At 44.0% G+C, this 25490-nt stretch overlaps 2 protein-coding genes across 3 annotated transcripts; one reads left to right on the forward strand and one right to left on the reverse strand.

The window, feature by feature from the left end:
• Positions 1-561: 561 nt before the first annotated feature.
• On the forward strand, positions 562-3138 carry kcns3a (potassium voltage-gated channel, delayed-rectifier, subfamily S, member 3a). The gene is made up of 2 exons (XM_041953844.1): positions 562-660; positions 1444-3138. Exon 2 carries the CDS (start codon positions 1506-1508, stop codon positions 2820-2822), a length of 1317 nt encoding a protein of 438 aa, XP_041809778.1. The 5' UTR covers positions 562-660; positions 1444-1505; the 3' UTR covers positions 2823-3138.
• An 8521-nt stretch (positions 3139-11659) lies between these two features.
• Positions 11660-18585, reverse strand: fosl2 (FOS like 2, AP-1 transcription factor subunit). 2 transcript variants are annotated; one of them, XM_041953847.1, is made up of 4 exons: positions 17869-18585; positions 14873-15124; positions 14423-14530; positions 11660-12888 (listed from the first exon to the last, which is right to left on the reverse strand). In XM_041953847.1, exons 1-4 carry the CDS (start codon positions 17995-17997, stop codon positions 12331-12333), a joined length of 1047 nt encoding a protein of 348 aa, XP_041809781.1. In that variant the 5' UTR covers positions 17998-18585; the 3' UTR covers positions 11660-12330. The 2 variants fall into 2 exon arrangements, with proteins under 2 accessions (XP_041809781.1, XP_041809780.1); XM_041953846.1 differs by having other exon boundaries at positions 14873-15127.
• Positions 18586-25490: the final 6905 nt, after the last annotated feature.

Raw genomic sequence — 25490 nt, forward strand, 5'->3', positions numbered from 1 at the left:
AGCCTTTTAACTCAGCCCCATCTTTCAGCTTTCTTGCACTTTTACACTTCCCTCTGCAGCCAGCTCATTACAACTGCATCAAAATAACGTGCAAAATCATCAATTCATTTCAATTCGTCCACACTCAAAGGTTTCTGTTTTATTCTCTTGTATATTCTTTGTAACCAATTCTTTATTTAGTACTTTGTATCCCATATCCCCCTCTGATATATTCTGTTTTTGCATTTGTTTTTAATATGATCTTATTTTAGTTTATATTATTTTGTACTGTATTTGTTATGTTTACATTCTTTCATATTAGCCTATATTTTTTAGTAAACACGGAGCCTCCACAATAACATGAAACTAATGAGGAGCAGACAGCAGCTTGTACTTCCAGGACAACGTGAGAAGAAGCATTAAATATTTACAGAGATACATTTGGTACACCTTCAATGAACCGGCGTATCGTACAGTGGTAGCACATTACACGTGGAAGTCTAACTGTCCTGTGTCAAACAGCTTGTTGGTGGAGAGCGATGCGGCCGCCGTGTGATCGGTTGTCCCGTCAGAGGCTGAGTTCCGCCCCGAGCCTGAGCTGGACCCTGAACAGCGCACCGCAGTCCAGCGCGCTGGACCTCCGGGCTGAGCGAAGAGGAGGCAGGAGCGACGCATGGCCAGGTACGCTGCTGTGGCCCTTTCTTCCACTCTCTTGAGTTTGGAGACTGTAACCGCTGACATTATTCGGCAAAGTAATACTTTGTGCGTGACTTTCGGCTAATTTGGTGCAATGTCCTTGTGATCGAAGTCTGTTTCTGTCACTTTGGGTTTCTAGTTTATGTGTCTCGACATCGGTTCTTGTTCAGGGTCTGAAACGCCGACAACTTGTATTGCTGCACAAACGTGTCAAATCTGACCCTGGTTTGCCATTTCACTGCAGTTTGTAACGCTATATTACTGTGTAACACAAGTCAAGTGAGACAGTGCTGCTCCTTTCAGTTGATGACTTGACTGCTGAATACAAAGTCAGTGTTTGCATGTAAAGTATTGTCCATTGGTATCATAGAGGTCTATTCTGAAGACATTAATGGTGCATTATCACTTCATCAGCAGCACTTTTATCCTCTGAGCCACTGATAGCCAGTACATTAAATTTAATGAGCTGGGTTTTCTTGTGTTAGGCTCAGGCTAATTTCTGTTGCAGTTTTACACATATGACAGGAAAAGTTTGATGAAAATGCTTCTGTGGAGTACTGGCATGATGTGCAACTCATCCGAAACATTTTTTTTCTGTAGGTTGAAATAGATAAAAGTGTTGCTGTCATTCATCTGCTCCGTTATAGGGTGTCACAGAAACCCAGATGCAACATGATACTTGACGGCACTGATGTAATGCATTTCAGTGTGGTCAGATGACAAACAAGAAAGTGTGAAGTGTATTAATTTCAGTGCCTTTCTGTGCAGGCGACGAAGCCTCTGAGATTTCCACCCAAGATTGCTGACTAGCGTCAAGCAGCTGCTGCATCATGGTGTATGGACAGATCCTTCGTCCGCACGGCCCTGACGATTGCTTCATCAATGTCAACGTTGGCGGCTTCAAACAACGAATGGAGCACGACGTTCTGAAACGCTTCCCGCAGACACGTCTGGGCCGCCTTCTGTGTTGTAGCTCCAGAGAAGCAATCCTGGAGCTCTGTGACGACTTCAGCCCTTCTGAAATGGAGTACTACTTTGACCGCAATCCGCGCTTTTTCTGCTACGTTCTGAACTTCTACCTCACAGGCAAAATCCACCTGGTGGAAGGGTTGTGCATAGTCTCCTTTGTTCAAGAGATTGAGTATTGGGGCATCAAGGAGCGCCACCTGGACTTCTGCTGCAGCAACAAATTCCACGAACTGATGGAGCTCGCTGAGAATAAGTGCTGGGATCAGAGGAGTGACGAGCTGCAGCTCCACACCTCGGACTCGTTTAGCGAGGAGCTGTCAAGTTTGGAGGAGGACATAGATTCGTTTGAAGGTTTGTGGTGTGCGGATGTCCGCAGGAATATTTGGCTTCGACTTGAGAACCCAGGTTACTCCACTTCAGCCAAAGTGATGGCTGTGGCATCCCTGAGTGTGGTCATTATCTCTATTGTTGCCATGTGTGTCCACAGCATGCCAGACTTCCATCCGGTGGGTCTCAGTGAGAAGGAGGTTGAAAACCCAGTGCTGGATTTCTTTGAGAGCTTCTGTGTTTTGTACTTCTCTGCAGAGTTCATTCTCCGTTTGGCTGTTGCACCGTCAGCCAGGAAGTTCCTATGCAGCCCTCTCAATATCATTGACTTAATGTCAATTATGCCCTACTACGTGACGATAGCCTGTGATACAATGAATGAAGGTGAGAACACGGAGCTGGAGAATGTTGGCAAGGTGGTGCAGATCTTGAGGTTGATGCGAATCTTCCGCATATTGAAACTGGCTCGCCACTCAGCTGGGCTCCGCTCTCTTGGTGCGACACTGCAACACAGCTCCCATGAAGTAGGGCAGCTGGTTCTTTTCTTGTCCGTCGGCATTTCCTTGTTTTCTGTTCTTATTTATTTTGTCGAGAAAGAATCTCAAGAGTCGGAGCTGCAGACTATCCCCATAGGCTGGTGGTGGGCCACCATCAGCATGACAACAGTGGGCTACGGGGACACCTTTCCCGTCACGCTTGCTGGGAAGCTGATTGGAACCCTGTGCATCGTCTGTGGGCTGCTGATTGTGGCTCTGCCCATTACTAACATCTTCAATAAATTCTCCAAGTTCTATCAGAGGCAAAGTCACATAGATCTTAAACAAAGCAATAACCGAACCCTCGTCAGCTAGTCTGACTCACAGGAAGTAGGCTGTTGGTATAAGCCTGCTATTGGCCGCCTATTTCAGTCAGCATTGTCCTCCCCTTCCGCTATCTGCATGCTGCTATTTTGCAAGGGCACCTTCGCTGCATACGTGGTTTAGCGCCGCCCAAGACAAGTGTGATTGGTTTAAAAAAATACAAACCAGAGCCAGACCTGCAGTGCTGACACATCGCTAAAACAAAGTGTGGAGATCAGTGCTGCTCTGCAAGACTACTCTCCAGCAAGCTTTTTTAAGGACTACCATAATGTGATATCAAAACTCACAAGAACTCAAAAGAAGTCGTGCAGGGAAAAAGCTGCTGTTATTAACAGTCAAGTCTGTCTTCTTGTGTCGGGACAGATACGTCCATGGCCTCAAGGATTACTTCAACATCATGCAAGGAGCTAACATTAAAAGACTGTCATGCCTGCACGCTAAATCTGTAGCTGGCACCATCAGCTGGTTACCTGAGCTTATGATTATGAAGCTTAATAAAGACTGGCAACAGGGGAAAACTGCTAACTTGGCTCCATCCAAAGGTAGCAAAAAAACGCCTACCAGCGCAGGCTATTTCCTGGTGTGGACCAGTCGCCAGGCAACCAGTGCAAACTCCAGATAGCTAGTCTGCGCGTAACTCCACGTGAAACCACAAATTGTTGTTCTGATTGGAAGAATTTGTGCAAATGACTCAAAAAAGATATTGCATGTGAATTAGTGAGCTTTGGAGGGTCTGGTAAGTGGATTTTGTTGCTATGGGCAGAGCCTGGCTAGCCGGTTTCCAAACTGTCGAACTGTTCCTACGTCATAGGAAGCAGTATGACCGAGTCAACTCAAGCTTTCAAGCCATTAGATGCATCATGAAAGTTTGACAGTAACAAACTGAAGTTCATTCTAGCATTTATAGCAAGAATTTAAAACTCAAATATGTGCCCACTGATAAGATATCTGTTGATGTCCTCTGTCCAAGCTCGTCTCCAGTCCTGCCATGCTGTTGCACCCCTCGCCTGCTATCTGTCCATGCGTCTTGTCCTCGTGTCTCTGTTTGTGTCAAAAGGCTGTTCGTCGCTCAACCCACTGAGAGGCTTCTTGCTGTTTGTTGGTCATCAGTGTGATGAGTTCCTGATCAGTGTGTTAAAGTCAGTCGCTCAATAAAAACCCTCTCAGTGTGCTGAATTCACAATCCATCCCACGGTACATATCGGGGAACGGAGAAGAATAAACCGAACAGTGAAGCTAGACGTGTCTGTCTGAGTTTGTCTTATTGTCAATAACAGGATTTGTACCTCCTCTGTAAAGCTGTTCACAGGTTGAATCTACTCTGCGTACACAAACATTTAATCATGCTGTGGTCTAATGCTCTCCTTGCTGCAGTTGCCTCCATCAGCTGTGTATCTTTCATCTGTTATCTGTTCCACAAGATAAGAATGTGCCGATCAATGAAAACGGGCCAAATATCTAAGGTGCCCCCCAAAGAACGCCAAAGCTATAGGCAACAGAAACGTCAATCTCAGTCCACTTTTTTAATAGAAATCATGGCACGCTACCATACTGTCTGTGGTGAAGAGTCCTCTCCCTAGCAGCTGTTGTTCTGCAAAGCAAGAGTCGAAGTAGCTCGTGGCTTCAGCCTTTTCAGCATCTACGTCAGCACTCAGGGGTCTGGTCACCTTCTGTGCTCAGGTCCCTCCTCCTACCTTTCCAATCAAAGTCACACAGCAGCGCACTCTGATTTAGTTCACTGCTTTAGTCTTTATAAGTGAAAGCCACTGTCAGCAATATCTGTGGTCACCTGAAGGACAGCCAGGTGGTTCGTATGCAGGAATATAGAGATAGTGTCTGTGCTGTTTGCCTGCTATAATCACTGATAGAGCAGGCGTGAAAGCCAAAACCTTCCAGTGACCCCAACAAAACGAGCACTGGAAGAGAATATGCTATGGGGTCTGTTGAATTGAGCTGTTGCTCAGGCTATTTATTTATTAGTGGCTCGAGCCACTATTGTAATCTCACGCGTTTTTTCTTCCTTTTTTTCATCATTTCGGCGTGTAACTAGTCCTGCAGCTTTGAGAAAACCCTTGTAAACTATATATCAAAACGTGCGGCTCGATTGGGAACGCTGTGCTATGTACTTATGACAGGATTCGTTAATAATTCGCAAAGTTATTCGCAAAAAACTGCGAAAAATTTCCCATGAGAAATGAATGGGAAATTTCCTCAAATTTCAGCCTTTTTCAAGTTTCCGCTCCCTCACCAAACTTTCTCCTAGAGACTTCATTCAAACTTCATAACGTCAATAATGTTGTCGGCTCAAAATGAACCTCGGCTCACTTTTTGATATCTCTTACGGTTTTCGATCCCTGACCATCTGAAGACCATAGAGTTTCTCAAAAAATGCTCAGAATTTCTGCCCCTAGAGTGGGTGATGTCATCAGCTAGAGTGCGAGAGGCAGTGAGAAATCGCCTGAAAATTTTTTTTTAATTGCCATAAACTCCAAATGGTGAATAGGTGACACATAATTTTTGGATCCTTTTGTAGACAAACGTCTCTTCTCGCCTCTGTGTGCTGGAGCAGGGATACATCTAAAACATGCAGGGCAGTGGTACTCCAGGACCAGGCTTGAGAAACAGTGGTATAGATAACGCCAGCAGCCCCCTCGTGCCACTGTCAAAATTGTTGTTTAATACTCTCCTCCTCCTTTCACTCCTTAAAGGCCCACTCTACATTTTCTGACCACATGCTACGATTTACAGATATTTGGGCATTTGTAACTAAAGAGTTCGGAGCTGGAAAACAAGCATCACACTTGTTGCAAACACATAAGGTCGAAGTGTCCTCTCTCGTACTCACACGTGAACCAATCAGCCTCTTTGGCTGCAACCTGTGAAGTGCTTCTGTCTCCTGCTGACATCTCCATCACCAGCAACAATATCAAGACTGCACCTAAAAGCCTCTGTGCTGTTGCTCTGTTAATTAGCAGTCCGCTAGCTAAGTTGTACATCATACCATCTTTCAATGCATGCAGAGGTTTACTAGGAAGTCACACAAATGCAGATCCTAATCTGTGTTAATGTTCTGCAATAATGCTGCACAGTTTCCTCATTTTCCCAGAGCAAAGGATTCAATAGAAGTCTGGTTTCAGGTTTACTGTATCTGATTTTCCAGTTCGGCTTCGTCACTGTTTTCCCCACAGACGTGTCGACTTGTCACAGCTGTAATGAATAACGTCAATCACTGATGGTTGCATCCAAATTAGGAGTTCTGTCTCCAAGTTCTGTCCCTTTTCAAAGCAAAGACCATTTGACTAAATCACGTGTTACTGATAACATTAATGATGGATTAGTTCAAGGAGCCACAATGTCAAAAGAAACTGTTTGCTCACAGATCTGTAACACATATGACTGAACTAATACATTAACTCTTCTTCTTCTGCTATATACTATACTGAACCTTTCACAGCACTGTGATATACAGTTGTAGTTGCGACTGTAGTTGCATTGAATGCTCTTGTTCCATTCACATATGTGTGCATAGTTGCTGAATTTTCTTCTTTGTTTAGCTTTCAAATATATAACAGAAACCGCTTCTGAGTGTTTTATTGTCCAAGCGGAGGATATCAAATGGCATCTAAAAATATTTTATGCAGCCTCATCTTTAACGCTTTAACACCAGTTTAACAGCACCTATTTGCTCTAATTTACTGGCCACCGAACGTGTCTCAGTATCTACATGCTTAATGTTCATTATGCCTTGTTGCATTTTAGTGCTTTGCAGCAATTTTCTCAATAGCTTCACAAGACTGTAATCAATTTCCCTTTAATTATCCTTGGTGGTGGTCATCAGCTGTTCTGCTTACTCAGCACATGCACAATCACTCTCAGTAACATGCGTTTAAAAGACGCCCATGCACAGTGTTACAGTGGAGGGAACGGCCACGCTCTGGCTGAAGCGTCACCTGAAAAAGAAAAGGACCAAAGACAAAGAAAAGGTCACAAGTAAGCTTTAATGTCTTTAATTTACCCTGCGCTGTAATCAGATCTCGGGGCAGGAATCGATTTAATTCTAGCACACATGATAGTGACAGGAAAGGGAAAAGGCTGAGAAATCTGTTCTTCCACATGACTGCATGTGCTCATGAGCTGTACACACAATATGGACCAGAGGAGTGAGTAGCATATTGTTTTTCTTTGATTTTATTTTTTTTTTAGCTGTGACATAGAATACGTTTATCCTGTCAGTCATCACAGCTGTCTTTGCAGACCTTGCAAATGCATTTGAAATGATTGAATTTCATGACGTCTCCGTGCCAACCGCCTGACTCAGCCCGAGCAGGCCGAAAGATCCCAGAAAGTCGGTGTTTGATTTCCAAGAAAGTGCCCGTGCTAGGATTACAGCTATTAATGTCTGAAGGGCACTGGTCCGCAAACACAATCATGTTACATTCCTGTGACATATTAAAATGATTAAACCCTGTCGCTACGCTGCAGGATGTGGGCGAGTGAGCACAGCTGCACTGTGGTCTCTAATCAATATGAAATGAAAAGTGAAGCAGAGATTAAACAGGCTATAAAAGTTAGCTTTAAGAAGGGATGAGGAAGATGTTTCTGATATTGATGTCATGCTGGCAAAGATGAAGTTGGTCAGGGCTGCAGGGCAACATTATGGTTTTGGTTCAGTACTAATAAAGTTGTGAGGAGGCAGCACTAACCACAGCCAATATGCCAATTTTTTAATCACTTCGAACAGGACGCTGAGCAACAGGCCAATGTCTGCTTCCCCTCCTATAATGTCTTTCATTTAAAATTCCTCGACATCACTTCAGCTCATTGCAGATTTTCCCTCTCAGGGTTGAAGGAAAGTTGCCCTCATAGTATTGTAGCAAGTCCACCGAAGAGTACCAGCTCTATGTCGTCGGATCCATGCAGGCGCTGCAGGGTCAAAGGCTATGAACTGAAACCATCCATGTGTGCTGTTGATAACAAAATAAATTTCACTTGTCTCCAGCTCCAGTGTCTTTACTAACTTCGATGAGTGCGTTTTGCTTTGCATGCTGTAAAATGCCCAGAAGCCCATTGTACAGTATTTAATTTGAAAGGTGTTTAGAGTAGCATCATTTTATTGCATGAGGCAAACGTGACAATAACAAGGAAAAATAGCAAAAATACAGCAAAAATAAATGACACAGAGTAATGTAGGAGCTGCATAAAATATAAGTGTAATAATAAGTGGCAGTGGCAACAGCAGGGCCTGCAGGGGTACAGCCTTTTAAAATATTAAAGTCCCCATGTGAATTATGGCTGTTGTACATTTCTGTACCTGTGTCACAATGCATAGACGCTGTTGAATTAAAACATTTATGGAGGGAAATCAAACCATAACTGACATGCAGCCCAGTGTCCCAGACCTGTTGAACATCCGTCCAAAAAGCCATTTTCCCGCTGAGCCTTGTCACTTTTCTGTTGATGGTGGCTATTTTTTTGACTGATCTTGCCCATTTATTATACAGCTGTGTGTCTCAGTCCCACCGTGCTGTATGCCACTTTTGGTGTTGATACAGTGCAGATCCAACAAGTTCTACTCAAATTATATTTAAAAAAATATTTATTAAAAATGTCGGAAAAAACATCAAGGCATTATTTTGTGGTCCAAGAAGCTTTTTTTGTAGAGCACATGTAGAGCACATTCAAGCCAGTCAGACAAATGGTGTGTTGGTCATGCCCTGTCCAGACTTGAATTTTTGGGCCTTAATTAGGCTACAACGCCACCATCTGGCTGATGTGGCTCATATTTCTTGGGAAGCAAGGCTGCAATGACTCACCGCAATTTGAGCTGTTTCAGCAACAGTAACAATAATAATAATAATAAACCCTAATTTATAAAGTTACTCATTACTTGACTCCGTAGTAACCAAGGTATTGTTTACCGGCATTGGGTCATTTTTCCTGTTTGACATACCAGCCGTCCACTTCACCAGTGTGAAGGCACAAACAGCAGCATACTTAAAGTCTAAGTAGACGTGTGTGTATTTTGGGATATTATTAACATTACTGTTAACATGAGTATTAGCACTGACAACCCTGAAGATAAGAACCATGAATCATCATCCCCACTTAAACCTATTGTCGTAATTTTCTTCTGTGACCACTTGAGGGCAGTAAATACTCGTGATTTAGCACGCTCATCTCAACCTTTCAATGCACGGCAGAAACAATAATAAGCCTATACATTTCCGGTGTCCACTTTCAAAATAAACCAAAATAAAAATCTAACATGAAAATACGAGTATAATAATCTGTCCATTCCAACTCGGTTGGGATGGACAAAACATTCACAGTGATAGCACAGGGACAAGTGATTAGAGTTCACTTGTTGGTTCGAGATAAGAGATGAATTTTCCAGTTATTGGCTTTATTGCAGCAGATAGAATTTAATTGGTAGGACAGTATTATCCTCGATTGATTAAAGGGCAGCACATCCAAGACCTAGTGTAGTTCAGTTTTTCAAAGAGGAGACGTGAACCTGATTGACTTGAATATAAGCTATGTGTGAATGTAATCTGGAAATGTCTTTTAATTATCAGCTAAAATGGTAAAAAAAAAAAGTATATATATATATATATATATATATATATATATATATATATATATATATATATTGCATTTAGCTGGACAAAATACCAACAATATTTTACTATAATTATAACTATAAGTGACCAGTTTATTAGGTACACCTAGGTGAAACTAATGCAGTCTGACAGACTAAAACCTACCTTCATGAACCATTATAATATGGTATAGATTAAAGGCTTCTGTCCTCTAGAGGTTTAATATCAGCATTACACTAAAAAAAGAATGCTTTCCAGCACACCAGGCTGTCTTCACACGCCATATTCTGGAGAACTGATTTATGTTTGATGTTAGATTTTGCCAGAATAGGACATGTAGAGGGTTATACTGTCTTATTCAAATATGTTCCAGGCGGTCTATTTCACCTTTCTGTACTTGTAACAATAATTTGATTCCTCTGGAACATAAAGCCTATATTGAACATATCAGTACCTCTCAGTGTGCAGTCTAAATAATACCAGTATTATGTGCATTGTTTGTGAATGAATTCTGATGTGTCATGTGTCATTAGACACAGCCCGTTGGAAAAGAGTGATGTCGGTGAACTGAGTCACTGCATGCCCATGAACCAAAAAAGGACAATTTCAGGTTGAAAATGATTTTTTTATTATTATTATTCATTTAAATTAACAAACACTGCTATACATATTGCTGTTTTTTTATTAATTTTGAATCATTTTAAACAGTTAAAGCATTTGGAAAAGAAGTAATAGTAGTTGAAAACAGGCGACAGACAGTAGATGACATGTACAGCAGAAGATCTACAGTCAATGGCTTTCCTATGTGTGTCGAGGGGCTCCAGAATATTTCAACATAGACATATCAGACTCGCCCACAGTAATGTTTTTGGTTATCATTTCACCTCTTTATGCTGTCATACAGGACAAAAGATTTCCTGTTGCATCCACATGAGATCACAACCAGTGATGTTAAACCCAACATCATAAATAATAAATAGCCGACGTGTTCTTTCCAAAGTAGCAGCAGCTTGTATTGAATTGCAAAGTCCGTTTTCTGCATCCAGCGCAACAAAAGTCTTCCAACTGCGATTTTCATCCCTCTGATAGCAAAAAGGCTTCGAGCAAAGATGACACCCCCCCTTTGACCCCTGACATTATATTCATTAGGAATGTTTGAAGTAAACGAAAAAAAAAAGTCCCAAATATCACTGTTGTGTCCTTCTCAGTGCACAGTATTGAAAACCCTCATCCCTTTAAGATACACACATGTAAAAATAATGAAAAAGAAGTGCTTCATAGAACTTCAGAAATATTACATCCTCTCAAGGTGTCCCCTCTTTCATCTCAGGCCAGCTGTAGAGAGAGTCCTCTTATCCCTCCCTTATTGTCAAAAAGTGAACTGTCTTGCCCTTGTTTCAAGCCAACAAGGCTTCCACTAAGTTTTTACTGAGTACCTCTGCGTTGGCATATGTTCATACACCCATCAGCGCATGTGAGTTCAATTTAAGCATCATTTCTTTACTAAAAGTGACAGATTTACAAACACAGTATAAACAGGGTTGACATCATTGGCAGCTGGCGACAGTCTAGACCACAGTGGCTTTTTCGAATTTGAGCAAAATCCCTCCTTTTAGACAAAGATGGACGAATTACAGGATCACATGTGTCATACAGACCTTTTTGGCTTTTTGAAACCTGACCTGCCCTGAGAGGCAGTGTTGAAAAAAGGTTAGACCTTTATTTAGAAAATGTGAGAAACAAAGAGAGAATCCGGTGGAGGAGGGGTTCGTTCAAACTTCTATGTCGTCTTTGAAATGTCTGAGCGAAAAGACAAACTTTTCTCGATGTGACACGATGACGCAAAGACGTTTACCGTCCCTTCACATATAGTACCGCCTCTGCGACACTTTGGCTAGACCATACAACAGCCTGCAGTCCTGCGACGCTCTTCACAATGGGGTTCTACTACACATGAGAGATATCCCTGACATCAATGTAAATCACATACACTTTGTCATAAACATGTTGTAAAGTTCAGATACAGAATCACTGAGGAAAAGCACACCAATACTACTGTAAAGTCAAGCCACTATGGCAAAATAGAGGGTATAGAGTATTGAGGAACTAGTCATTGATTGAAAGTTGGCTTGTATCCTTTGCAACACTGAGGAGTGCTTCGGTCACCCCGTGGATGACCATTTTGCTTTTCTACAGGCAGATTAAGGAGAAGACAATGTCTCAACAAAACACTTTGTAAAATTTAATCAGCACAGGCCATAAATACAATTAAAGAGATGGAAATAGCATTAGAAATGTGTGTACACTCTAAGTAGTGATTCCTGAATCAAGGTCCAAGTTACGAAAGGACAAATCTAAATGGAAAAAACACGAGAGGAAGTCTTTGCTCATTGTCTCTTTCTCTTCTCAGAAATTCCAGTAGAATGCTGACCTCGTTTAGTGATTTATTGATTCGTCTTGGCGGAGTGCAAGTGTCGGCCTCATGGCTTTTTAAACATTTTCAAAAAAATATATTAAAACGCGCTCTCTGGTTTCAGTCACATCAACTCACGATTGCCAGGTTCAGGCATGTTTTTCTTCAGTATTGTCTGCTCAGTAAACAAGTTGACACTCTGGAGTTGAAATGGCGAAGGGATGACACTTCTCAGGATTGGTGCACACACTTTTACAAAAAAAAAAAAATTGACACTGAAGCAGAACGAGAAGAAACACATGGCGTAGCCCTTGTGGGTCTCCCTGCAGAGGGGGAAACGGCTCACATGGTCAGCTTGGTCTGGACTGTTGAGTGTGCTCTTGGTCTTTTAAAGACACTGGAGGGGGAGGGGGGGCGCACAGTTGATCCTCATGCTTGCCTTCAGCCACAGTGTTTGTTTCTCAGCTGTGCCGAGCCGAGCCCTCGCTCAGAGGGCCAGGAGGGTGGGCGAGTTGAGGGAGTCTGAGGACTGGTCGCCGCTGCTGCTGCTGCGCCGGTGGGCCTTGGAGCAGGACTCGGAGGAGGGTGAGGGGCTTTCGGGCTCCAGCATGCTCGGGTAGGTGAATATGAGACTCGGGGCGTTGGGTGTGGCGGCCGGGGTGGACGCCGCCACCACCGGCGTGTTCAGGCTGTCTCCATCTGTGCAATACATCCCGCCGCTGACGCCGCCGCCACCCAGGCAGATGGGCTTGATGACGGAGCGCTGGGGCTTGCCCAGCACCTCCTCGTCATCCTCCGGCTCTTGCTTCACGACCACTTGGTTCATTTGAGCCCGGGTTCCCATGTTGGGGCGCATGGTCAGGGGCAGGGGGGTGCACTGCTGCTGGTGCTGCGGGTGCCCTGACGGCTGGTGGCGCTCGTCGATGGGGAGCTTGCACACAGGGTTGTGGGCGACCAGCATGAACTCCAGCTTGTCTTTCTCCTTCTGCAGGCTTTCAATCTCCTTCTGCAGGTCTGCTTTCTCCTCCTCCAGCTTCTCGGTCTCCTGTGAAGAGAAACAGGAAGTGAGGTTGAGCACTTGATCTTGAGCATGAGCAGGTTAGTTTTTTTAGACTAAGCTTTGGTACATTTTTTTCTTCTGTCTGACAGGAACAGCAGAGGAGCTTTGCAGTTCATGGTCAGCACTTTCACAGCATTTTCTTGAATATTAAGCAGCAAAATGTAAAAAATATTGAGAACATGGCTGCAAAAATGATCATCAGCCTAATCAAAGCTTTGTTCGCATCATAACACCTAAATATTGAGTTTCTTAAAGCATGAGGAAGTCAGATTATGTGAGTGTTCCCCTAAGGCACCAAAAGAGGGCACTGTTTGTTTGCTAAACTTTCCTAAACACACAGAGTAGCACAGTCAACACATTAAATCAAGAAGCTGCCATTTAGACTTACAACGTGTAATCTTAAAGCCCTCCGCTTGAAACTGAGTTTCACACAAGGACGGTGCATTGTTTGCGTCTCTGAGATACGCGATCTGCACGAACAGTGTGTCATTAATGTGTCATAAAAGACGAAGACGGATCCCATAAAAGGCGTTCATCGGCTCTAGACACCAGGCAGATAAAGATAAGCTGACATGCTGTCTGAGAACTTTGACTCACGGGCAAAGGTATGAGGAAGTTGTACACCGGGAGCCGTGCGGCTGGCACGGCTGGCGCCCAGCGAGGCCCTTACACGAAAGATATCAGCCAATCAAAGAGGAGACATTGTAGGAATATTGCTCCTTCCTTAAGCGACACTTCCTTATTTGGAATTTAAAAAAAAAACAGGCGTGCGAAGACGAGAAGGCATTATGCGTGTTTTTTTTCTCCCATGAAAGCAATGGCTGTGGTGTGTGTGTGTGTGTGTGTGTGTGTGTGTGTCTATATATGCGTGTACGCAGCAAGGCTCTATGTGGGATTGTGAGACAAGCAATTGGCCCTTTTTACAAAATGTCCTGCATTCATGGAGACAGCTGCCTACAGCAAATTCCATTCCTGGGGTTTTTTTAAGGCCTGAAAAGCTCAACCTCACAGTAATTCAGCTAATTAGTCCATTAAGTTGCCGTTACTGTCTGCCAGGCAGGGCCGCGAGACAGCCCTACCTCTGTCTACAGCTGCCTGAGACAAAAAGCTTTTCATCGCCTGTCATCTCTTCACTCAGACCTTGCACTCAGAGACACAGCGAGAGTCAAACCAGTAATGCGAGGTTGTAAATTTAGGTGTGGAGTTCAATCACTCATCAAAAATCTGGACTCCTGCCAGATGTCTGAACAAGTGTGACTTACCCCCCCCCCAATTCAGTATTCACTCCAAAATGATTTCTTTTGTTGCTTTTTGCCGTTTTCATTTTCCACATCAGCGATAAAGCATGGCAAAACCAGGAAGTGCTGGGTGTTTACTAGCTGGATGTGTTGTGCCACATAAGAGGAACATGATGTTCCAGCACTTACACTGATTTGTGGTCCTTTTATGTGATTGAGGCGGAACCCGAAAACAGATTCTGATCTGATCTGACGGCCCCCCTCTTCAGGTTTCCACTTACCCCCTGCAGCATCTCGGTGAGCTCCCGCCTGCGGTTGCGGCATTTGGCGGCGGCTAACTTATTCCTCTCGCGCCGCACCCTCCTTTTCTCCTCTTCTTCTGGGGTGAGCTGAGGGCAGGTAAAGAAGGAACATGTCAGGTAAAATAGGCTGTTTGACAGACACGCACAATCAATATGAAGCGAAGAGCAAGAGTACAAACAAGAGCTGGATACTACTGGCTGGCTGTGAGGAGAATAACAATGACACGCAGATGCTGATTTTTTTGGCATAATAGAATGAACTTAATGATTTTCTTCTTCGCCATTGAACAAATATGTTTACCTAATGCTTTCCAATGAAAATAATAACATGTTTTGCTTTATTTTCTGAACAAATGCACTTCAAATGTCTGAGAAAAATCCTTTAGTGATATTTTTGCAGCCCCACATCGTCCTCCCAGGGCCCCTCACCTGTTCGTCTCTCTTGCGTCGGCCCCTGGCGTCCCCGATGGAGCGGATGACCCCGGGCCGAGCCAGCGTGTTGTGCCCCAACAGCCCCGGCCCGTTGGTCAGGTGATGACCATAGGGGTGGGAGCGGGAGTAAGGGTTGGACATGGAGGTGATGACGGTGGGCTGTACCATCCACTGCAGGTCTTGGCTGGTCGTGATTGCATTGATGGTGGGTATGAAGGCACTGTTAGAGCCGGGCATGTCGACCCTGTACTTCTGGAAAGAGAGGGAATGAGAGAGACATCATAAGAGGGGATGCATGATCACATCTGAGGACATTTCCCAGACAAGCGGGGTGGCGTCCGCTTGTAGAGGAGCAAGGCTATATGCTGGTGTGGGTCAATGCATGCAGCTCAATCCCATAAGCACCTTAGTGAATATCTATGAGCCCTGCCTCAGTTTGCTGACAGCACAATTGCAGAAACACACCACCACCACCCACCATTATCAAATTCACACATTTTCCACATTTCAAGCTTATAGTAATGATTCAATCCACATAGGCAAAACACTGTGTATGTAACCCCTGGAGTGGAACAGTGACACATGCTGTGAATCATGTGGGAAAGCCCAAGGTGTCCAGTGCATCTCACTTTACTACAATAACCATGAGACAAAACACAGCGCTGGGGAAGTGTTGCACATGTCTGGACTGGCAGGGGGGTAAATACACGTGTTAGCTGCTCTTTTCAGAGGGTAGATACATAATGAAAAGGGTCATATGGTGAAATAGACCTTCTTATACTGTTCAGAAGTATAGTTGCTAGGGATTTTTCTGAAATACAAAATCTGATAAGTGACATTAGCAATTTAAAAATCTGATTGCTGCAAGCGTTACTTTGACAGAATTATTATTTAAGCAAAATAATATGTTTTCCTGTAGTTGTGGGTATGTCTGAAGCCATGCTGTGATGCTGAAGATAGGCTACTATATGACTCTAAAGACAAGACTATGACTTCAAGCCACTCAACCTTTGGCTAACTACCCCTAATTAGTTATGGATTTGTAGATAATTTTAAATGTATAACACTACATATCTACAGTCAACATATACGTGCAAATCTGTATGAGAACCGGTGCCAGGTCAGTATTACTTCACGTCTCTGGAGTCCACAAACCGACAGGCTGCCTGCCTGTGTGCGTAATTTACGCACGTCCCCATATCTCCGTTATTCCCGACTTTCCGTCGGATATCCCGGCAGTCAGTTGGAACTTTGTTTATCTGGTGAGTCATTGTGTATGGGATTTGTTAAGCACATGTGAAACGCGGTCAGTTCCAGTAAAGGGGGAAGCAGCCAGCTGTAAGAAGCCAGGCAGTTAGCCGGAATTATATTTTTTGACGAGCACGGCTTCGGTATAATTAAAATTCCCATTACAGAAAGAATGTGTGTTACATGCAATGGAGTGTGAAGCACTAAACACTGAGCAGCGCCATAAAGAAGCCCCCGGTTTAAGTGGTACAACTTCTGGTCTGATAAAAATTCTACTGGTCTGCCTTGTTTTCATATGTCTCAATAAACCTTACAAAGAGGTCGTGTTCCAGCCCGCTGTAATGGGAAACAGACAGCCAGTGGGTGATTACAGGGAACCAAAGCGATGATAGACGCTGGCCAAAAGTCGTTTACCGTAATGTTGCGTGAGCCTGACGACGCTTTTCCACAGAAGTGCACTGTACGCAAGACTTGGGCGCGGGTAAACAACATGTCTCTTCCCGGATTTATATCCTATTATATGCGAATATATGGACATGGCGTCCTCGTAGCGTTACGCTGGCACGCCTACAGTACATGCAGGGTATAACCCACTGAGAATCGATGAAATCTAGGAGTTAGCTCGCAGGGATTGCTGTTTCAAAACAGCCTCTTCTCGGTAAGGAAACGCAGGCTTTTGATTGCCCTGCGTTCCTGGTCTGTGCGCGCTTCCCGCTGGAGGAAATGTGCCATGTGCAGCGCGACACCCGCCTGAGAAAATCAGACCACAATCTGATCCATGGTAGTCATTTGTGATAGTTCAAGAAGACAAATATCTGGCTTAAATCCCGACTTTAACCGGACTGATGTTACATTCTGCAACAGCACATGTCTTTGGTGCACTCCAAGCCGCCTTCAGTGGTGACCGAGAGAAATGAGACACCTCCTGAGAGCGGTGTTAATGCCTCCATCAAGCAGTACATGCCTGGTACATTCTGCACTACACGTTTTATCTCAACTCCGTTTATTGCCAGACTGACGGCAAAATGCGTTAATAGCTCAGGGTGCGTTATGTATGTGCTCTGAAGGATTTCTTGTTCATGTCTTGCATGCTCGCATAATGCGCCTTCAGTGTGGTGGTACAGTGCAGGGACCCAAAAATATTCTTTTTTACGCACAGATAGTAAAGAGGAGAGGGACAGAAAGAGACAGTGGGTCTGAAGCTGGCATGTGGAAACCCGAGGCTCGAATCCATTTCAATGTGTCCCATTTCTACCGCAGCAAAGCGCGCACAGATCACCTCACATCTGTCAGCGTGGCCTGCGCTTCCAAGTTTTCTTTCACCCATAAGGACCAAGTGGAGAATAATGTTTATTTTTTGTGCCTGTGATCAGAGTCAGCACACAGCCTTCGCCATTTACTGCACGCGCACCAGACGGTGCGTAAATCTGATGTTTAATCTAAAGCACACCAGCCGATTGTGTTCAGAAAGCTTATGACAGAATTCAGATGTTGTGAGTCTAGGCTCTGTTATGAGTTTAGATGCGAGCTGTGTCATTGGGTTCATCGTTTTTTCCCCCCAAGCCTCTCAGAGAATTCCTAAATTCCTGTTAACGGGTGGAACCATTAACATAATTTAAAAATATCGCACAAACAACCTCTAATTTGTTGGCTGTGCACACTTGAAATCAAATCCAAGACACATACATACATCAGTGCATTAGTCCTAAATACCGTCGCGACAGCCTGGTGCTTCCTTGTGTTACCTGGTAGCTTGAGGTAGAGATCGGACTTCCGATCGTGCTGCTGCCGCTCGTGAAGGACTCTGGCTGGGCCGGAGAGGTGCTGCTGCCACGGGACGAGGTGTCGTAGTTCCCGGAGTAGTCCTGGTACATGATCCAGGAAAGAGGAAGATTTCTGGTGACGGTTTGAGTTCTGAACCCCCCCTTTTTCTTTTTTTCTTTCTTTTTTTTTTTTTTTTTAGATCCTCGCAGTGAAAAGGCACCGACAAGAAAATCCTCTGACTCGAGACGTCGTTAATTTGGGATATCCAGAGAAGAGTTGGCAAAGACAAAGTGCAATTATCCTCCACTAAACTAACCTAAAACATCCCACAGATATTAGCAGTTAGAATAAATATTTTCTTGTGTCAGCCCTGCTTGTAAAGGCTATTTCTTATTGTGCCTTTAACACCTTTTAGCCGCAGGTAGACCTGTTCTGCACTATTAAAGATCCTCTCAGGTGCGCAAACTTAACCTAAAGTCAGCAGCACACCTTCAGCAGTCAAGTCCAGTCGAGACAATGAACCTGTAGTTAGAGAGTGACTCACGCAGGTTAACATTCGCTTTAAAACCTACTGCCTGGCTGATCTTCTGAATATTTTCCGTCGTCTTGCCCACTACACGCTCTATCTGAGCTCTCTGCTGTTCGCGGAACAGTTCGAACTTTTTTTCTTTTCCTTTTTACCACACTTCCTAGAGATGACTCACTTCAATGGCACTATGAAGAAGTGCAACGGCTTTTCAACACCAACGAAACAGCCTACGTCACGCCAGGGCGTTGCGACTTCGTCCAGGGAGGGGTCGTTACTGGATAAGGGAGTGAAACAGAAAGATCCGCCGTGGCCATGCTTCGCCCAGCGGTCAATGGAGATATAATAGAAAGGCAGGGATTCCGTAAAAGTAGCTAAAACATGTCTGGAGAGATTCATTTTTTGATGCGGACGTCAGTGCCTGCTGTGGAGTTCACTATTTGTCTGACTTGCTTTGGTCCATTGACGCATGTTTCCTAAAATGGGCAGTTGCGTCAGAGAGCGCGTGTGGGTTTCCTTGGTAAATGAAGCGTCAGACACTGGAGGGATTCCCTCCCCTCGCTCACTGCACTCCGGACACGGAGCTCTCGGCGCGCGGTCCCGGTCCGGTTGTCCATCAGTGCAGGAAAACGAAGACGTTAAAGCTCCAAACGTCTGGACAAACAGCATCAAGGCGCGCGCTGCTTTCAAGTCGCGCGGCACATGTGCGCGCACGCAGTGGGAGTGAGTTCAGAACATTAAAATCATCTCCTGGAAGTTTCCGGTGCCGCTATTAATCAATTCGATGTCAGCATCTGTGCTCAACCTAGAGTGCCTAAAATGTATTGACGGCAGAGGGAGGCCACGCGCGTGTGCCACGCAGCCTGATGACAAGCGAGCCCAGCATCCACCTGCCTCCGTTAGCGGCTGCTCGTGTTAATAAAGGCCACTCAAAATGATTGGACATGCGACGTTTCTGCACTGTTGAGTCTTTGTGGTATTTGGCGGCGACGCTTTGTGCGTAATTTGGAGAGGTGGCACGGAACGCGAAAAGGATGACACAAAGCACGGCGCGATCATTTGGTCAAATGAATGTGGCCCACTGGTGAGGTCTACACAGCGGTGCAGCGCGGCTGCTTCAAAGGAATCTCACTGAAATGTGGGCTAATTGTGATTCGGACGCACCTCATAAACAATGGCACTGCGCCCAGAATGTGACACGTTACACGATATGAAATGGCGCATTAAGTCTAATCCAATCTGCCATGGTTCCTATTTTAATCTGTATCACCACAACTGGCTATGATGAGCTCTCTTAAAGCTGTTTGCCGCGCACATCTTTGCCAGAAAGCGACGCTCCCATCAAAAAAGTTTCAGCTGTGTTCAAACGGGGAAGTTGCGTCGAGGGGAAAAATAATCTGCAGGGGGTTTTCTGAGGTGACCACTCGCCGCGGAGGGACTGACTTTATGTGCTTGCTCATAAAGCGAACACGTCAATTACAGTGCAGTTACTCCTGGCCTCCCTCATGTCACTCTTTCCTTTTCCTGCATTACCTTTTGACCCGTGCAGCGATGCGGTGCGCAGAGGCTTCTCCTCCCGCTGCTGCGCCCCGAGCTTCTGCTGATGTGAGACGGCGACAGAAAAGCGCGCAGATGTTCAGCAAATCTTTATTTGAATGATATTAATTAATGATTAATGTTTATCGTCTGCCAGCGACACAGCTTTTGAGCGGTAACGGTGTTGCTAAGCGACACCGCTTCTGCTAAATTGCTTGGGGAAATCTAATCTGCCATACTCCTATAATTAATGCTGTAATATAGGCTAATTTGAGATGCACCCATCGGCGGCAATTTGAGTAAAGCAAGGTATGGCACTGTGACAGGTTCTGTTCCTGTGTGAGTCCAATTTTGATATTTAAAGGGCATAATGAGATATCACGCAAAAACTGGAATACACAACAAACAGCGTTATGTGATGCCTGTCAGTCAGAGGTTGTTGCTCCAATTTGTCATTAGTTTCACGGGTGTTGAAGGTAAATGACGGATTCGGGGACGTATTAAAAAGTTGAGCGCCTCAGCAGCGCAGCGCGGAGGCTCTGAAGGGTCAGGTCAGGTGACGGACAGAGTTCAGGCTCAGGGTTCAGGCTCAGGGTTCAGTGTGCGCACTGAGGCCGGCTGATCCGCAGGTCGTGCGCCACTGACGCGTCGGTGTCGCGCCGTCACACATCATAAAGAATCATCTGCGTATAGAACATCTCATCCAGGCTGCCGTGCGCGCACGAATTATGGCCACTGGCAGACGACGAGCAAGAGGCTTACCTGGCCGTGGCCGACGTGCTCGTGACGCAAAAGGGTTGGTGGCCCTAAAGCTGCATTCAAGTGCCCGCCTGCTAAATCCGAAAGGGAGATTGTCATCTCTCTTCGGCGACGTTAGTTTAAAATACTGCAGAGCTGCATGCTGCAGCTTTGATGCTAAGAGGAGAACAGTTTGTCAAAAAATACACATTCTCTTGGAATGTTGTTCACAAGAAAGATTATTTAGGTTTAACACCAATTAATGCGCTTTGCACCTAAAAATGTACTTTTTTAGTCGTTGCTGCTGAATGTCTAAGTTTGAGCTCCATCTCCCTCAGTTGTGGGTCAGTGGCAGAGCTGTGGGGCAGCAGGAGCTCAAAGAGACAGGAGTTAGACCATGAACATGTTATTTTCCTGAACCGTTCACATGCTCTGTGGTGTGAAATTTATTTCACACATATTATTTACATACAGACCAACATATCACACGTTTTCCTCTGGCGACTACCAGTGACTGAGAGTGGCAAAGCAGCCTATGTTTCCTTACAGGCAGGATGAGGAGGATGCAGTTTGCAAACAGTCAAAGTTGGTCCCTCCTCCGTCTTTGTAGCTGTCTCTGAGGCCTTTCTCATGCTAGCTATTTCAAGAATGTTTGTCTGCAGACACACGTGCCTGCTACATGATACACACCCTGGAAACGGTCAAGGTTTAGACACTAAAACTACTTGGTTTTGGTTAGGAAAAGGTCTCAGGGGTATGTGTGTGTGTTTCTAATCACTGAGACCCCTCTCAGCTGTTTAGCATTATTCACACCAAACAGGCCTATGACATCAAAGTATGTTGTGTGTTTCAGCTGCGTAGTATGTGGATTTTATGTATGTGAGAAATTTCCAGATGTATGCTAGATCAACAAGAAATTTAAGAAGACTTTATCAGCAGTCTCGCTAACTCCATGACACACACGCTGAGATCTTTTCCTAACCCTAACCTTGTGGCTTTGGTAGCTAAACCTGACCATTGCGTCTCTGCAGACAGACCTACATGAGAATTTCGGAGTATGCAGCATGAGCTCACAGGACATACACACAGCTGCCCCAGAATGCATTGCATCTCTTCAGACTGTCCGATAGCAGACTGCGAGGCACACAGTTCTAGCACCAGGCTGTCGTCGTGTTTTGTTTGTTTTGCCATTTTTGGGATGCTATCGCATGACCCCTGACCCCTCTTACCCCACCATCACACAGACCACTGCAGCCAGCACAGCAGACCATTTCAGCAACATTTCTATCTAATGTGTCGTATTTATTCTGTTTATTTTCTATTATTACTACAGTTAAGTGCTGCTTCAGTTGAACTTCACAAGCTAACCAGAGACGCTAAGACGGCACCTCCTCCTGCAGGCTGTTCTTGCTGCTCAGCTCAGCCTCCTCTTCCACTTGTTACACTGACAGTCGCCGCTAATATTGTCTGATCCATCTTTGATCTTAATAGTTATTTTACTTTAATTCTTTATTCTTCTTTCAATGAAACAGGAAGCACAAACAATAGCCTTCACCTTTTTTTGCCTTAAAATAATACTGGAAAATATTAGCGGCAGATGATGATATAAACAATATTCAGTCATTCAGCGGTAGCTCGGACTGGTAATGTGATCAATACATTCATGTGATGCAGAGAAGATGTACTGAGTATACTTCAGTACGAACAGTCTGCCGGTAATGGCATACTTAATCATTCATTTCGTAGACAGGATGCAGCACATACTGATTTGAGTATGCAGTAGGCGGTACATTAGTATGTGGTTTTGAACCCTCACACCCTGCGTGTTGTAATTTGCTGGGGGCCACAGACCCACTGCCCAAAGGCTGACACCCAGAAACATCCTGAACGCAGCATATAAGGCAATACAGGCCGAGGGCAGGCTCTCTGCTTATACAGACACGGTCACACGCGCCAAGGGGTCATATGTGACGATTGAGGGGGATTTTGTTTGCATGAGTCTATTTTTATATTTTTAGAAAAATTATGCTCATTCTGCCTGCAAGTACTGTTTTGAAGTACTTATACCTGACTTGTGTATTTCCATTTTATGCCATATTATTCTCTGCTTCACTACAATTCTATGGTAAATATCATGTTTTACTCCACTGCAATAGTTTTTTTTTTTTTTTTAAGATTTTTGTGTCATTTCAGCTTTATTTGATAGTGAGCTCAAGAGAGGCAGGAAAGGCAGAGGAGAGAGAGGCGCTGACTCAGCGATCTGTGTTCACTGACTGTTTTACAAAGTGTTCCTGAGCCCATGTAGTAACATCCTGTAACCAATCATGTGTTCACAAAGTGGTGAACCTCCTCCATCCTCGCTTGTTAACGACTGAGCCTTTCCAGGATGCTCCTTTCATACCCAATCATGATACTATCAACCTGTTTACCTGTGGAATGATCCAAACAGGTGTTTTTGGAGCGTTCCACAACTTTCCCAGTCTTTTGTTGCTCCTGTTAAACTTGTTTGAAACATGTTGCTGTATCAAATTCAGAATAAGCAGATATTTACAAAAATCAATGACACTGATGAGGTCAAAAATTAAATATATTGTCTTTGTACTGTTTTCAATTGAGTATAAAATGATTAGCAAATAATCACATTCTGTTTTATTTACTTTTTGCTCAGTGTCCCAACTTTTTTGGAATTGTTGTGGTATTTTGCATGCAGGCACTCAAGTATAGAAACAGAACACGTCTCTCGTCACTGGCTATTCCATTATCAATACTGACATTTTTGTTAGAAAAAGGTTTTGTGTGTAAATTTGTAACAAAGCTTCAAACACCTCTCACATCATGCAGCGTCATTTATCATCACTGGTCCCTTTGGATTAAATTTAGGGATCATTCAAGGCATTTTTTGTTTTTTTGAACTTCTGAACTTTTGAATTTCTAAACTTCAGTTTTTGTGAAGGATGAAATAGATAAAAATGAAATGTAAAACTACTTAAAAGTGAATTGTTTTACTGCTACATAATTAGGAAAACAGCTCAGCAGAACAGAGGAGGAGACCGTTTTATCCGAACTGAATCTTTTCCTCAAGTCAACAAGTTCAGAATTCACAATGCTCATTGTGTTTGGTGTTTTTTTTTTTTTTTTTGTTTATTTGTTTTTTTGCCCTTGCCTTCCTTTTTTTTCTTGCTCTGTGCAGCGTCACTCACCGGCCTGGTTGTAATACCTTAACCTAGATAATAGCTCAACACGATCAGCGTGGCTAATCTCACGGCTCAGGTTCTGGACACACGCAGGCACCAAAGTGCTGACTCGGAGCATAGAGAGTGGGTTGAAGAGCAATCAGTGTGACTGACAGTGGATTTATTGTTGTGCTAGTGGGACAGCAAAGGTATTGTTTTATGGTGCAATGCAGCGAAGAAGCAGCAATGCATGTCTGCTAAGTTCACTACATGATACAGGAAGCTGGGTAGACCTGGAAGTGTGCAGCACTCAGCCCTCTCTATTTCCCACACTGTCGACAATGACATAAAACCTATTGAAACTATCCCGTATGACTTGATTTTGCTGTGACAATGCAGCAGCAAACATGCGCTCTCTTGTCACAGTGTCTTGTGCGAGTTGGACTTTTTTAAATAGAAATCTAATAAGCGGTTTCATCAGGATGCCCACTGTGCTAGAACATGGCTTTAAAAAGAGGCTGGATGCCAGACTGGCAGACAGCTCCTGTGAATTAAAGTAACCATCCTTCAGTGATTTCATTTGCTGGTTGCCTTGGTGACTCATGTAAAGCAGTCAAACACAACAGCGCAGAGGGATAATTTGATCATTCTTGACCTCTGGAGTGTGGGATTGTGGAGAGAAGAATATGAATTCATTGGCTGCATATCCTCCAATAAGGCCAATCACATTCAGGTATGCAAAAGCGCCCGCAGCTGCTCCACAGCATCTTCCTCTTGATTGTATTGTTGTTCGGGACTGCATGTGAACATGAGGCAGTCAGATCATTCAGGTTATGCCAGATCCCATATGCAAAACAACAAATTAACACTTCTGCAAATATTCAGTGGCAGTTTTAACTGGAATGGTTGAACATTAGAAATGTCAGTGGACTAATAACGTGCTCAAAATTCTGTATATTGTTGACATTAGTGACAGTAATTCAGAGGCACTCTACCAATTTAACACTCTCACCATGCCTGGATGGTCAAATGAAAAATGCTGTTGAGCTGCATTATGGGAATTGTAGGATTTTTGGAGTTTGACTCCTAAAACTCTGGACATCTCAGCCTCTGTCTCTTTAGTTTTGCCCATTCTTTTTAAAATCTGTCTTTCACAGATGACCCCGCTGCTTAGCTTACCCGTAAAACCTCAACCTGTTGTTTTTACACTTAAGTACAGATTAGACAAATGACATAGAACATGTTAATTAATGAGCTGTAGAGGTGCAGACACAGCAGGCCTATACACAGCTCCCAACGTTTTCTTATGGTAATTATTAAGCTTGATGCTAAATATGTCATCTTGCTGAATATGAATTATATTAAGAGGTTCCACTTATGTAACTAGAGACCATCTTGTGATGGGATAACACCTGCAACATGTTAACATCACTATCCATTAGCACACTGTGGCCATTACTTCATTACCACATGAGTACTCAATTCTCAGGGGAGAATAGCATAGGCTGGTTAGGCATATTAAATAAATGAAGCACAGTTAACCTGTTTCACCAGACTAATTTCTCTCATGTTATTTGTTTCAGTGCATCATACACTCTGATTTGGCATCATGGCTGGTGTGATCATCATT

This window comes from Chelmon rostratus, chromosome 15, assembly GCF_017976325.1.
Source record: "Chelmon rostratus isolate fCheRos1 chromosome 15, fCheRos1.pri, whole genome shotgun sequence".
NCBI lineage: Eukaryota > Metazoa > Chordata > Actinopteri > Chaetodontiformes > Chaetodontidae > Chelmon > Chelmon rostratus.

Excerpts from the sequence above, each read along its gene's own strand:
- kcns3a (XM_041953844.1), top strand. The coding sequence starts at position 1,506 with ATGGTGTATGGACAGATCCTTCGTCCGCACGGCCCTGACGATTGCTTC.
- fosl2 (XM_041953846.1), bottom strand. The coding sequence starts at position 17,997 with ATGTACCAGGACTACTCCGGGAACTACGACACCTCGTCCCGTGGCAGC. Across the intron at positions 14,531-14,872 it reads GACGCAAGAGAGACGAACAG|CTCACCCCAGAAGAAGAGGA; the intron begins GTGAGGGGCCCT and ends ACCTGCCCTCAG. Across the intron at positions 12,889-14,422 it reads TCACCGAGATGCTGCAGGGG|GAGACCGAGAAGCTGGAGGA; the intron begins GTAAGTGGAAAC and ends TTCTCTTCACAG.